The sequence below is a fragment of the Rhea pennata genome, chromosome 5 (genome assembly GCF_028389875.1).
Source record: "Rhea pennata isolate bPtePen1 chromosome 5, bPtePen1.pri, whole genome shotgun sequence".
Lineage (NCBI taxonomy): Eukaryota > Metazoa > Chordata > Aves > Rheiformes > Rheidae > Rhea > Rhea pennata.
Window position 1 is genome coordinate 28,757,432 of NC_084667.1, and position 15,352 is coordinate 28,772,783.

Here is a 15,352-nt window from a genome sequence, read left to right on the forward strand (position 1 = left end):
ACAATATGCCGAATTAAATTAGTGGTATTTTGATAGTTGATATCTCAATTGTATGAAAGAGTCTGTCTGCATTTCATTTTTCTTTCTTCAGGCAGTAGATACCAGGCATTTTCTTTAATGCTGACAGGCAGAGTAGTTGGGCAAGGTAGCTTTGATACTGCATAATCATTCTTTTCTTTTTCCCTGCTAAATTGGTTTCTAATAAATCTTGTGGGGGGGGGGGGGGGGGAAGGTCTGCTTCAAGCCTGTAAATAGTGGAAAGAATGAAGTTTGCTGTCAAAATGAATGTTATGCAAGCATAGTGACCAGCATTCTTTCCTTCGTTAGTATTACCAGCTATTATTTCCTTATATAAAGTACGCACCTGAAGGTACTATATTAAAAGAAAACTTATGCAAGCTGGTCATCCCTGTTTATAAAACTACAACTACCAAAGATAATTTTATGTACTTAAATCAATGTTTGCATAAAGTCCCTATGAGCACATTCATAAGCAAGAAGTGTACAGAGTCTTTCTCTTTGATTTCCACAGATAAGAACTCAGAACTACATTCCCAAAGTTGAAGTGCTAGGTGCGGTATCGCTTTCAAAGCTTGCAGCGAAGACTGAAGAGAACTTGCGGTGTGATATATGTATATTGCAAATGACAATGTAAGAGCTCTGTATTTGTTGAGATTGTATGTTGTAGTGCATGCAGTATCAGGATGACTTTCCAAGGCCGGTCTCCCATTCTATTTGACTGATGTTTTAGCTTTCTTCATTACCACCTTTCTTCCTTGCTTTTGTTGATGGAGCCCTATAACTAGAACTTACTGTTGATTTAAAAAAAAAAAAAAAAAAAAAGAAAGAAAAAAAAAAAAAACATAGCTTCACTGAGTACTAGTCTCTACTTTAAACAGGTTGTAGCCTGTGAAGTACATGCGTAGTTCTTAAGGGCATGTTCTGCTCTTACTTTTTAGCTGATATGCAATGAATATTTTGTTTAGTTACAGGATTTGATTTTTTTTTTTATTTTAAGAAAACTGAACAAACTTTTACATCCTGTTATTTTACTTGTTTGTTACTAATTTTTGCAGGTTAGCACTTGTAATCAATAAATGTAGTAACCTCTCTTTAACCCTCCAAATATGTCTTTTCTCAAGAGTGGGATATTAATCCTATAGATTCCATAATTTTTAATTTATGTTAAAATATGAATGCTAGACTCAATTTTTTGAAATTTATCTAGAGTAGATAGTATTCCTCTTTCAGAATTACATTCTACAACATGACCTTTTCCTGTTCTCTACACCATGTATTTCAATTTAGGTTATTTTAATTTCACAAGTGATATGCCTGCACTATGCTTGATAGGTCTTATGAGTGGTTAATTTGTGAGGAGGATACTCTAACAACCTGAAAGATTCTCCTCAATAAATTATCCTGTTACATTTGACTACCACTTAACAAAGAGTCCTTCAGAGAACAAGAGAAAAATGCCAACAATATGCTACAAGAGTTCAGGAATAAATGTACGATTGTCCCTTTGGTAGGTGTGTCAGTCCTCAGGGAAGGTGCAAAATAGGCTAGAGGAAGTAACTCCATCTCACTGGGAAGATTGGTTTGAGATTGATGTTTTAGTGAACTTGGCTTTAAGAGGTTCACGTAATAACACTGGTTAATGGTACAGAAGACAGTCCTTACCAGCAATGCACAGAGATTTCTTTTTTAGGGAAAAAAAAAATGGAGGAACTGGGCTGAAGAAAAGAAAAATGAATTATATGCAGGACAAGATTGTTTTTAGAATAACAGGCTTTCAGTTTTTGGAAGAGATTCTTGTTAGCTGGTGGAAACAGCAGTGGAGAAGGCTTCATGTGTGCTAATCGATTATATTATGCTAATGATGCTTTGGTGTATAGGCATGAACAAAGGAAGACCGAGTGTGTCTAGGTGAAAGGGTGACCATCAGAAACCTGTCATATAGTCAGTAATGGAAAAGAGAGAGATTACCCATGAAGAACTACTCAGGATAGAAGCCTGATTTGGCTTAATACTTTATGTAACTCAGGATCCAGCTTGAATATTTTCTAGTTTGCCAAAGCTAGGCCTTCTTCGAGATCAGAAAAATAAAGGAAAAAATACTAGAAAAGTAAAAGATGTAAATGTAAAGGAACAGGTGATTGTTTTAGAATATGAGAAAAGTTCTTGGCTTTAAAAAACAAAGCAGAGACTAGAAATGACTGGAACTAGTGAGAAAACCTTACATATTTTTAAAGCAAGACTCATGTAGTTTTAGTGCATGAATGTTGAGTTTTAGAGTTTCAGTTTTATACCAATTTCGATTTTATACTCATCACCTTTTGCTGCATAGTAAAAGAAAATGATTGCAAAAGCTATCAGGTATAGAGGAATAAATTTTTCTTAGATACAGTCTGTAGTGGTAAGGGGAATTACAGTTGACTTTTCTCATAGTAAGATAAAGTGCTTAAAAGGTATTCATTAGGAGGTACCTTGTAAGTGAAGTCTTGTGTAGAAAAACCAAAAGTATTTTTATCTGTATAACTATCTTGGAGCTAGCTGTAAAATGAGATCTGTAAAGTGTTTGCTTGTAGTTGTCTGTATGTCGTGAAAGAGCCAAATGATTTCTAAAATGTACAGTCATAAACTGATTATAAAATTCCCAAGGGGAAGCCTAGTGGAGCTATTGTAGCTTAACAATGGAACTGAGTCACTGTAGGAAGTACTCATGTAATAATCTTTTCCAGTATTTATAGGACCATGAGGATAAAATGTCATTTAATTCTATTTGATTAGAAACTACTAGGCAAGAAATAAAGTGAAAGAACAAATGAAGCATCTTCTATTTCAGACATGAAAGATGAATGGGATATAAAAGAAAAGTATATTACAAATCACTATAGCATGGTAATTAATTTTAAATTACTTTAGTGCTCCAGATAGTTGTAGTAATAATAAAATTACTTATTTGATAATTTAAGGTGGTGAGTTTTTTAGATTCTAGTTGTAAAATTTTGCCTTTGAGTGGAATAGCCAGATTATGAAGCTTCTGTACGAGTTCTTACTTGCTAGTTTAGGCATATACATATGCACTGTTCAAAGATTATCCATGAAAGGTCTTTATTTACTGTAAAAAGTTATACCAAAATGTACATAATTTAGTTAACATTCACTAGGTTTGCTAGAATGCCAAGAATGCTGTAGCCTATTCCATTATATAGTGTTACCAATTAAAGATCGTGTTATAGTTGTCTGCTGTTGCTTAAAGGTTTTTGCAGAAAGGGCAATAAAGTTTTGTGAGCAAGCATGTTTGCTGTGAATGCATGCATGAATTCTTAACTAGAGCTTTTAGATGTACTGACAATAAAGCAGAGGTTGTCTATATGATGGTACAATGTTCTTTATTTTTTTTTTCTTTTTATCTCTCTGCATTGCTAGTTTTAATTTTCTGCTTCTGTAAAAGACCTTCTATATTGTTCATCAATACTCAGCATGTCTAAAAGGCTTATCAAACTTAGTTTAACAAATGTAAGATTACTGGAAGCAGAAGTGGAAAGGTGAGGAAGTGGAAGCAGAAGTGGAAAGGTGAGAAAGCAAACTAATGAATACAAGTATTCTTGATTGAATCACAAGGTCCTCAAAGTTTCATTTGAGGATTAAAAAAAAATGCAACATTAAATACTGCTTAAAAAGGTCCCCCATTCAACTTTTCACACTTTCACCTCTTCAGACTTGATGAAATGAGGAACCTCCTCCATAATTAGGAAGTGTTAATGAGAGAAAAGATGCAGAGGATCATATCTCTGTAATATGTTCCAGAACTCACTGAGGAAGTAGTAGTTGTTTGGAAGAAGAGCAGATCCTCAAGAAATAGACAGATAAACCCATCAGAGAAGAAACAATATTTTCTGGAATTTTACATTGCTAGTGAGCTTAAGTGGAATAAAATTGCTGTACTAATTTTCCTTTGGTTTAAATAGAAGACAAATAGCTTGTTACTTCTAACACTTCCTATGCCTTCCTTGACTGTCTTCTGCTGATACTGTAAGTCAGTTTCAGGAAAGGCAGTGTTGAGCTTATTAAGATTTCAGTGTTAGGTTTCTAGCATTTCTTTATACTGGTTTTATTTTTAAAAGAAAACAGTAAATGTTATTTGTATTGATTAAATAGATGTTTTCTATGAGGTATTCTGGTGCAATTTAGCTTGATCTTGATAGTTTCAAGTCACTGCAAAATAGTGCAACCCTACATGATGCTTGAGACTGTTGTGAACTTTCTTCATGAGTGGGTTAATCCTACTTTATTTTCTTATTGTTCTTTCATGTTCTTTCAAAGGAATTTTTCTAAAGAAACAGAAAATAAAAGTTGAAGGGCTGTTTATTGCCTATACACATTACTTCTGGTAAGGATTAAATGGAGATAACTTGAGTGGAAGTCAAAAAATGCTGCATATCTCTTGGAAATTATAAGAGCAATTTAAGAGGATTCATATATTTTCTGCAATTTGTATTAATTTTAGAATTTCCTAAGCTAATTGCACAGTTAATGATTATATGCTTATACTAATAATTTCCACTTGAAAGGTAATAAAAATTTTGCTAATTAGTCCAGTATCCTATTCAATAGCTAGTATTGGATTTGTTCAAGGATAGTACAAGTAACAGTCTAGTCCTCAACTCCAGCTATTTTGCTCTAAACACATGCTTGGTAATTTATGCATAGCCTATATTTGCCCAAGAAAGAAACCTTTGTCCCACATTGGTGCTGCACTTATCTGTATGTAAAGAGAAGCGAAAACTGAACAATACAAAGGCACACCAGTTTAGCCTTGCTCAGTACCGTGGCAGAGCAATTGAGCTTCTTGACTCTTGAGAGTCCCAGATGAGGAGGCAAAAATCAGCTTCAGATTCTGCTCTACGGAACTCTGCCCGGGGGTTTCCTGGACTTCCTCATGAAGTTTCTTGTGACTTCTTTAGATGCCCATGGAAGGGAAGTGTACTGTTTTTTTTGAGTTGAGAGTTTCTACAGGAACCCAGAACTTTCTTAATCACAAGCCTGTAAAATATGAATAGTAAATGTTTGAATAGATATTCAATTCTAGTCATTAATTCTTAATTTTGAGAAACTGAATCAAATATCCATATTTTTTCTTAACTGGTTTGGACATTTAAGAAGGACAAATTAAATTTGAATCACGACTCTGTTTTGTCTCTCACAAAGAAAATTTCCAGGGCTGCATAGTAAGTAGTGATAGAGAAATAACATTTTAAATTCAGAAGTTTTAAGCTATAGCGTAAATATGATTTTTTTTTGTCCACATTACATCTGATTTTTTTAAGCTTAGTTGCATGCATTGATAAAGTATTGCACTAAAGTCTTCCTTTTAACATTTCTTCTTATCGCAGCTCTTTCCATCACTTTTTGTATGTCTTTATTCTTCATTAGTATTTTTGTACACCGCTTTTGTTACAGTTGGAAATAATAGCTTCATTTAATACAAGCTATAGATTCCTCTTCCTTCTCCCAGAGGTTTTCAAAAACTGCGTTGATTTTCATACCCTTCAGCTGAAGTTACTGGAGCTTGCATGTGCTGCTTATGTTACAGACTTTGACTTTGAAATTCTGATGCTTTTGTGAGTATATGGGGTTTTTTTGTTGTTTTTAGTACTTTACCTGATTCTTCTTGTATTCCTAATCTTAATGTAGCAGCATTTAAAGATGGATTTTGCAATTCTTACGACAGTACTTTCAAGGATCTAATGATTTAGTGAGTAGCATAACTTTGTGTTACATGTTGTTTACAGAAAACTGATATTCGATGTGAGTTCCTCATATGAATGATGCAATTTGATATTGGAAGATGAGCCAAATACTTTTTCCCCACAGGAAGTTTGTAAAATATCATAGGAAAATTCTGCAACTCAAGCATAGGCTGAGGAAGTCTGATAGTGTATATATAAATAAACTAAATAGAATGTCATATCAACCTGAAGATCTACATAAAGGTTTGTAATTTTCACCGACTTGTAGCCACAGTAGTGTTGGATTGTTAGTATCTTAAATACTTTTTTTATTATTGTGGAATGTCCTTTAAAAAGTCTTCATGGTTCCTAAAAAACTGTTTCCAGAAAAATGTTTGGATTGATCTGACTCTGGTCTTAATTGTCTTTGAATTTCTGCTTTTATTCAAAGGGACTTAGTGGTTGATACTTTCTTATTTCAACAGTTAAATTACAATATGTTTAGTCTGTTTAGTCTGAAACTGTTTAAAAAAAAAAAAAAAAAAAGAGTGTGAAAGAAGTTATGGTGTAATGTGCTAAGTGCAGCAGACTTTTCCTAAGAGGATTTGATAACTTTTAAAGTCTCTGGGCTTGCATAGGCTCGAAGTGCATCTACGTACATGTATATCTTACTAGCAGAATCTGAAATAATTGCTAGTTATAAAAGTAATAAAACTGCCATTAAATGGTGCTTAGCTTTCATGTGTATGATATATGAAAATAAATTTTGTGTACATGAAGTTTTTAGGTATTATAATTTGACTGTACTTGATAAGTAGTTTTCAAAAACTGTTTTATCATCCGAAAATTTGAGCAGGGAAAAAAAAATCAGATATTCATATTAAAGGATATGAGGACTCTATTTTTCTAGTTTAGTTTGCATGGAGTCTGCCTATTAATATCATCATTTTTTTGGACAAATAAAGTGAGAGGATAGAGTTAAGGGAATTTAGAGATGCAGAAACTACTGTTTCTGAAGATACTGTTCAATATCAGTTCTACTTGTGTTAAAATATACTGTTGTAAAACAACAGAATTCTGTTTGGTTTTTTTCTAAGCCTCAGTATATTTTCTATAGAGAGTAGAATAATAGTTATTCTCTTAGTAGTAATTTGAAAAGGAAGTATTTCTTAAGTAGAAGTGTACTCATACAACCTCTGAATTGCTGAATGAAGGGCTAGTTGTTTCAGTACAACAAAGCTTAAGTGCTAGAATTTCCGCCCAAAAGAGCAGAAATACAAACCAGCTCCTAGAAAAAAGTATAGTTTTACAGATTGAAAAAAGACTAATAAGTCCATTAAGTTTCATGTAGTTTTCCTGTATTTCTCCCTTTAGGGAGGACACATATCAAAACCTTTCTTTCTCTTATAACATCCTGTAGGTCCAACCTGCCTTGGTTCAGGGTGGTTTATCTGTCCCAAACAGCTCTTTCCTAGGCAAGTCTCAGGAATAAAGCCACCTGGTCGGCCTGTTAGTCAAGTGTACTCTGATTACCAAACCCTCTCTAGCATACAGAAATCAGGATGCAGAAACAGTAGAGCAAGCAGGGAGGGAAGTGTCCTCCTTCTAGTGTCTTATCTCAACCGCCCTTCTGCTGCTTTCTTCCTTTCTGTTGGGACCTACTGCATGCCAGTCAGTCCATCTCCTTTTTTGCACACAAATGATTTACCCTAGATGTTCCCCTTCATGAGTGTGGCATAATCAGCCTCTTGAAGCCACCTTATCTCTCTGTAAAATTCTGTGATCCCATCACTCTCCTCAGTCATGATACTGAAATTTTGTTGTTGCAGTTTTTGTGAAGTTTTTGATAAAGGAAATGGGAAATTTGCATTCATCTCCAGGAGCTCGGCATTCTAAGAGACTCGTTATCAGAATTGCAATGCCCGGTTCTACTTAACTTGAGCTTATACTATACCTGCGTATGTTTTTGTCTGAGTGCGTTCAAAGTTCTTTGAATACATTTTCAGTTTCAGTTGAGAAAAGGAAGTTTGGAGAGGATGGCTACATGTGGCTGCTACTACTGAAAATCTTTCAATCTGAGTTTGTCACTGTACCCAAAACCTTAACATGATACATACACACAGGTAGTAAATATTCTTCGGAAGTATAGAAATGTACATTGTTCATCAAAATGTGTAATTTAAGCACTTAAGTTGTCACATGCAGAAATTTAAATGTGGTGGTGGTTTAGGGAAATGTTCCTGTACAATTCTGAATCTAGTTAACACGTGTAATGCTGGTAGTGAAGATGCAACAGTATGGGTTTCAGCATATCTTAGTAACCTCAGTACATAGCCTTAACCTTGTGTAATGAATCTGAAATCATTGGTAGTGTGTCTTCAAAACTTACGTTTTCTGTGCTGGTTAGATTAGTCGCAGTTAGGATATCTGTGCTTGTGCTGCCATCATACTTTGTTCTGTGATGTTTTTTTTTTCCTGATGCACGAATCCATTAGCTTTCCTTTTACACAAACGCTTAAAAATCAGATGGTGTTGATTACTCCTTGCAGCCGTACATCTTTCAGTACGAGCAAATCTGAAGTTGTAAAACAACCAGCTTTCCTCTAAATTCAGAATGTAAAGAAGCAGGAAGAATATGGTGCTGTGCAAATGTTTGTTGCTTTGGGACTGGAAGGGACTGGAAGGGTAGGTGAAGTAGGTTAAGAGGATTGCAACCCCCAGAAAAGCACTGCTCTGACACGATTGCAGTTCTGCTCAAAATATGAAAATATTTCTACAATTAAATTTAGTGTTTTTTCTTCCTCCAGCATACGAGAGATTGACTAAGGAAAGTTCAACTCAACAGTAAGCTTATTTCTATTTTCACCATTATAAGGTAATGGTGTTGTCTTTTGTATTCAACAGTGTTTCCTTGATATGACGTTCGGAGCTGGAGGTCATACTACAGCTCTTCTACAGAAAGCCAGAGACATTACAGTTTACGCACTAGACAGGGACCCCATGGCTTACCAAATAGCTCAGCAACTCTCAGAATCTTACCCGTGAGTAGTTTTCTGCTGTTTTAAATATGTTTGAGATGAGGTTAATATTGTGATATTATATACCCAATTCAACCTATTTTTATAGTTTCGATATATAGTTTTTAATGGCTTATTATTGTAGAATGACATTATGTACTGTATAAAACTCATAAAGAAGATATCCTGTTCAATTTATTCACATAATTGCATGCAAGTTTTTCTGAGGTTTTTGGAGTTAAATATATGTTCTATACTCTGCTAACTGTGTATGTTTCAGGTAGCCAATTTGCTATTTAAAATTTATATATTTTTTAAACAATTCACATGCTCTTTACTTTGAGATTATTCTGATGAAAGTTGCACAAAAACATGTATGTCATGATTTTGTTAGCAAAGAAATATTTCACAAGAAAGTTTGGAATGATATACTTTAAAATAATGAGGTAAACTAAATATGACTCATTCTGAAAATTTTCTTTATAAAAGCAAACACAGTTAATTGTAATTCAGTATTATTTACTAAATATTTTCATTTGTGCCACTTGCTTCAGGAACCACTAATCAGTTAAGCCTCTTCTTGTGTTAAGATTGTTCTTCAGTTTCCTCGTTGAATAGAGTGCTTAATTTATTCAATGAAAAGCTGCTAAATGCAAATTCTTAATTTTTTGTTAGTTATACAAAGATCTTGTTCTTTTATTCAAAAAACAGTCAATCAGAATGGATCACGCATAAGTATGCAGTATGTAGAGTTGAGTATGTGCATTTCAAAAGCTGTTTTTTAAATTTGACCAAGAAGTAAAAATACATGGGTACAAAATCAAATATGGAAAAAATAATACTTAAGGATTTTAAAGAAAGGAAGAAGAGAGCATCTACTATCATGCTAAAAACTTTAGTTCAGGTATTTAGTTTGAACAGGATTTTCCATGAAAAAAAGACAATATTTACCTGCCTCTTCCAGCTTTCTCCATATTAGAAACACCTAGGTTAAACATACTCCCAGGAATGGAAGGGAATGGGTTCTAAGAGAGCAGTACTTAAAGCAATGCAGAAGATATTCCTCATGTTTTCTGAAAGAAAAGATTTAATTATGCGTTCCTTTATTCATGTGCTGTTGTCAGAGGCCCAGTGGGAAAAATTCAAGCATGTGAGAAGAAAGTATAGCTAATTCTCTGATCTTCCTACTTTGTAAGACCACTTAAATATGCATCTTCAAATTTTCAATTCTTTTTGGGCTGAAGTGAGATGCAGTGCGTACAGATAAATTTGTAGAATTCATGTCTCAAATACAACTTTGCCATTACAGGATAATTTTCTTTTTGACAGCATAGCGTGGAGGATATATGTTAGGATAGGTCCATTTTCTCTTGAACTAAACCTGCAAACACATTCCAGCAGATGTTATTGGAGTAGTAAAGGCTACTGTTTTTTTTCATTTTCTGTCACAGAAAAAAATATGTAGTCCAGGTATCTAAAAGTTTTTGAAAACATTTGTCAAGCATAATACAATGATGAAAAATCCTTTGTTCATCAGTATATTTATCCATGAAGTATCCTATGCAAACCTTGATGTGAACAAAGTTTATTTTCCAGATAGATGAAGAGATTTTGCAAGTATCAGATGTTGTTTTGCCAACAGTTAATTAGCTCTGAATTGATACAGTTTCTTCTTTACTTATATTTGTTAGGAGCTATGCTTTAATCAATGTAGTATTGCTGTTGATTTAACTTTCTGTGGCATTATGAAAAAGGGAGTCTTTGTGGTTTTGTTTGTAAACTCATATAAATCTGTTCAATAGTATTCCAAATATATTTTTATCCACCATTATTGACTCAAGGTGTCATTAGAAAGAAGTGGATTCTTAATGACTTAGTATTAAACTGTTGTTAATGTCTTAATCATTGAAAGAAGGTTCCATGCTATTTGTATGTGTTGTAAGATACAGAGCAGTATTGGTTTTGGTGTTTTCCCTCATCTTCTGTTATAAACCAGTGGAAAGAACTGGTGGGTCCTTTTCCAAAAGGTAAGAAATATATCTGTCTTACAGTAGTTTCTGTTGAAAATTAGGCTAGTCATCTTAAGATCGATGAGTGTTCTTATGTGGAATAAATGATTATTAGTAATCTACTTACTTTAGGATATCAGTTGCATTTTAAGTTGTAAATTAAAAGGGAGCAGAAGAAAATATGAATTTTATTTTATAAATAACAGTTGAACTTAAGGTCTGTTTGCAAACAGTCTGTATAAAGAAGTATAAAAGATTACTTGTGCTACAGAGGATAGATTTTTCATAAATTTTTTCTTTTGCTACTCCTTTAAAAGATGGTTGAGCTAATATAGTATTTTTTTATTGTCTATTTCTAGTACTGTTAGAAATAAACCTTTTATCATAGTTTTATCAATTCAGATCCATTTTGCCCCCCAAAAGATCAGGGAACCAATCCAGGTGAAAACTTTTATCTGGTCAGGTTAACTGTCAGTTAAAATAATTCCCTTGTGGCTCACCAGGCAGCCACAGAAATGGTTGTGCTATCATAAAGGTGGTAAAGGGAGCATGCATTTGCAGACAGAGAGAAGTGTAGGCTGTTCCTTTTGTAAGTACAGACACAAATGAAACTGAAGAACTGCAACACTGAAGGAATATAAACTTCTCCATTGTTTTTCTGATCTTGTTTTTTCACCTCTTTCAATTTAACTTACTGTTTTGGGAGAGGTTATTTGACTTACCAAAGTACTTCACTTCCTTTGGATATGATAGCACAAAGGGGGGAAAATGCTGTTATGCAACTGTAAGTAGTAAAATCAGAGATTCGTAGTATGCCTGTGAAATTTGAATGCAATGGGAAAATCAAAAGTCATACACTTACTGAATTTTCTGTTACACTTTTATTTCTGCTTAAAATAGAATGTTGTACCTATTTAACCATGTAAATGAATCTGCTCAATTTTTTTAGCATGCCAGCTATGTCAGATCTTAAATCTTGCAGTGTCATTTCTAGTAGTCTATCCTAACATCTTTAGTTATAAATATATTAACGGCTATTGCTTATTCTGGTTAAGCAACTTTAATAATCTTAGTAAAATCTTGTAATTTCAACTGTTACTTGGTTGCTTATTTTTTTTTTCTGTTATCATCCTATATCCTATGTCAATGAGTTGTGAGATTATTAAAGCTCAAGCTGCATAAATATGCCCAAAGATATAGTTGGAAGAGATAAGTATGACTAAATTAGGGTTTTTTCTATATTCAGAATAATAAATGAAGTCTCACGTGTACTTAGTCAAAAGACAGCTGGAGCAGTACGTAACTGAATGAGAACACTGAGGAAAAATGCATTTGATGTTTGTAGCTTAAATGCATCTTTTAGCTTCTTGGTAGTGATTTTGTCAGAAATAAAACACGAAAAGGGTAGAGTTCCCACTGCAATTCTTGCATTCATTTAGCTTCTCTGTTTATTATTATTTTTAAGTATGTAGTGCTGCTTTAATAAGGAGAAAAATGGGTCAGGGTGGTTAGATATTCAGTGTGTGGGTGGGAATCCTTTGACGTGCTTTCTGGGGAAGCCTCTAACTTGGGAATTGCTGAGAATCCAGGAGAACAAGATGAAATTCTGTCAGTAGCAATATATATTACAAGTAAACCCTTTCACACCCACTGAAAGAGAGAGGTTAGAAAGGTGGCTGAAATCTAGCAATTAGCCAATATCATTGCAAGCTTTTAAATATGAGAAACCTACGCAAAGCCTACGCAGGGAAGACAGTATGTTCTTTGTAATTCTCTGCACAGAATAAGAAATCATGCCCCAGAAGTAGGATCAGGTAGTACAAAATTTCTCACTTAATTGAACTGTCGTATATTTTACTGCAATTCTGGAATAATTTTGAGGTGACTGTGTTTGTGGGTTTTTCATTCAGGGTGACAGTAAGTTTACAAAAGTTTACAGCTATATCTTATAGGTTCTGGGAAGAACAGAATGTATATTAGGTCCTAGAAGAAAAAGCTTTTTTAGGTTACGATAAACTCATCCTGAGTGCTTGTGAATTGTAGCTGAGTGTGTAATATATTGATGCTTCTGTTGCTGTATGTATTAAAGGTTATTTTTTAGCTTTTGACTGTGGACTTGAAAGAAGGTACACTTGCCTTGTTTAATCAAGGCATATATATGTCATCATAATGATACTTTGACTATATGTAAACAAGGTTGTGTGTAAGCAAGTTTTAAATCTTCCTAAAGAATTCTCCTTTTGTATCAGCGTGTCTCTCTCAAATACGGCTAGCATAGATAAATGTCTTAGATGTGTGAGATGGAAAAATGCTACTAAGATCCATTAAGTGATCTTAAAATGCCATTATATAAGAATAGGGTTTTTCTGTCATTTAGTTTGTTACACAAAAGATTGATTTGGTAACAAACATGAGTAAAGTTCCTTCTAAAATACACGGAATAAAAATTCTTTCTATTGTTGCCAGAATTCAATTGTACAGGTTTCAGAATGCCTAGAATCCTTTACTTGCTTTCATATGTATAAGCTGATCCTTCATTGTGTTGAACTCTCGGTTCAATATTGGGTCCAATTCAAAGTTACTCTAGCACAGAAAATACGATCTACTATTACCACCTATATTTCTTCCCCTTTTACTCTACAATCTTTTATAGCTTGGCCTTTTAGGTGCATTCTTAAAACCTTGTCAATATGAGTGTTAGTTATCTTTTATGCAGTGTACTTCGATGTTGTATTACCAGTATCTCCTTGAAATTATAATTAAATCTTTTGTATGTGCACATCTTAATTTTCCTTTCTTTACAGGCATTTTGAGTGTCTTTTAATCCATTATATGGTCTGCAAAATCAATACTAGATATGGACTACAGTCTAGTAACTTGAAGTTCAGAGTTTTCTTTACATAAAAAACATACGTTGTTGTGATAGATAACTCCATAGTGGCCGAAGAAGTACTCGCTACAGTGTCGAGAATCCAAAACTGGCCGATGACCTTGAGTTTTACCATGGCAAAAACTAAACTAAACTGGTAGAAGAAACCAGCTGAGCCTTTTCAAGACTGTCGATCTTCTTTCTTCCCGTAAATATTCTGTAAAAACAATGAAAGGAGGAAAGCAAGTTTTGTGATTGAAAGGAAAATTTCTTGACAGAAAAGGGAATTCTTTATTTTCTATGGTTGAAGTGACTCATTAGTGAAGGTGTCTAAACCCTCTGTGCTGCTCCTTGAAAGCCTTTCAAAGACAGTATCTCTTCATTTTGGGGTATACAATACCCTGTAGCAGATGATACTGGAAAAGAAGAGACTGGTGTGTGTGTAGGAGAGACTTTTTGCAACAATTTCCAGAAGTACCTGCTTTTATGCTCAGCATCAACTTCTTATGTACCTAAGTATGTTAACTAGCAGCACTAAATGTTACTGGATTTTTTTTTTTTTTTTTTTTTTTTGATTTTCCTAACAATCCTGTGGTAATACTCTGTATTGCTATTGCATTCTTATACTCACAGTTAACAGTAATTATCTCTGTTAAGGAATTGTGAAAGACAACGTTATTGTTTTCGTTAGGGATTTAGATCAAGGAGCTGAAATGGAGTGACTAACATGCAGTTAAGAGAAGATCGGTTTTGTATTTGTTTGGTTTAAGCAGAACAGAATGTTTCATGTGGAAATGGCCACTGAATTACAAATGTTTCCTGGGTCTCAGGAAACTCAAAAGGAGAATGTATCGCTATGTAAGACCAGGTAGGCAAACAGACATCTTGGAAAAGCAGGGGGAAGAAAAACGGAGTGCAGAAGTCCAAGCGTTTCTTTAAAAGGGGATGTAATTTGGTTTTAGAAGTAAGTTTAGGAGGATGTAAGCAGTAAGAAGCCTTGAGCATGATCATGTGAAAAGATGACAAAGTTAGGTATACTGACAAAGCGGACATGATGGTGTCAACCTGAAGCTTGAGAAGGCTGAAAGAGTTGGATGTAACAGTGCATCTAAATATCTTTTAGATACCCTCCCCCTGTAGTTCCAATGGACCTTTAAGTTGCTCTGTTCGTACTGTGTTTATTCACAGATTGTTGTATCTTTTAAGATATAACGGTCCTGTTTTGCTACTTTATGGTGCAGTCGGAAAAAAAGGTAAGAGAAAAGAAGTTCATGGATTGGCTGAAGAATAGGAAAACTTTCCAGAATGATCAAGAGTAGTAAGGAAAGTTGGTTAATTTTCCTTCTGGGATAATGCCCCTGTCTACCAGGCTGTAGTAGGCACAATGTAGTGATATTCCACTGTGGCTCTTGGACCAGATTCAGCTTCCAGCATGTTTTTGCTTTTGCTCAGAAGAGAGAGATGTGAGCAGCTCAGACACTGTACCTTACAGAGTGGGCGAGGATATGAAAGTGCTGTGACTGCATCCATATGGGAAAAAATTAATAAGATCCTAAACTGGGATTTGTTTTTCCTGCTGTGTGCCACTATTGCCTGTGAAGTGAGTCCTAAACCATTGGTGCCTTCACTGGTATTCAGTTCCGGTGGCAGGAGTTGTTAGCCACTTTGTGCATGAGAAGCCAGAAAAACAACTTTTACTTTAATTATGTAGTCAATGAG

The 15,352-nt window shown here is 34.3% G+C and overlaps 1 protein-coding gene across 2 annotated transcripts in view; it reads left to right on the plus strand.

Annotated features, from left to right (window-relative positions):
- The window catches only part of METTL15 (methyltransferase 15, mitochondrial 12S rRNA N4-cytidine), an 88,562-nt gene that overhangs the window by 31,342 nt on the left and 41,868 nt on the right, over positions 1–15,352 (plus strand). For both annotated transcript variants that reach the window (XM_062576493.1, XM_062576494.1), the window contains exon 3: positions 8,643–8,779. In XM_062576493.1, the coding sequence (XP_062432477.1) occupies positions 8,643–8,779 (137 nt within the window). The remainder of the gene's footprint in view (positions 1–8,642; positions 8,780–15,352) is intronic.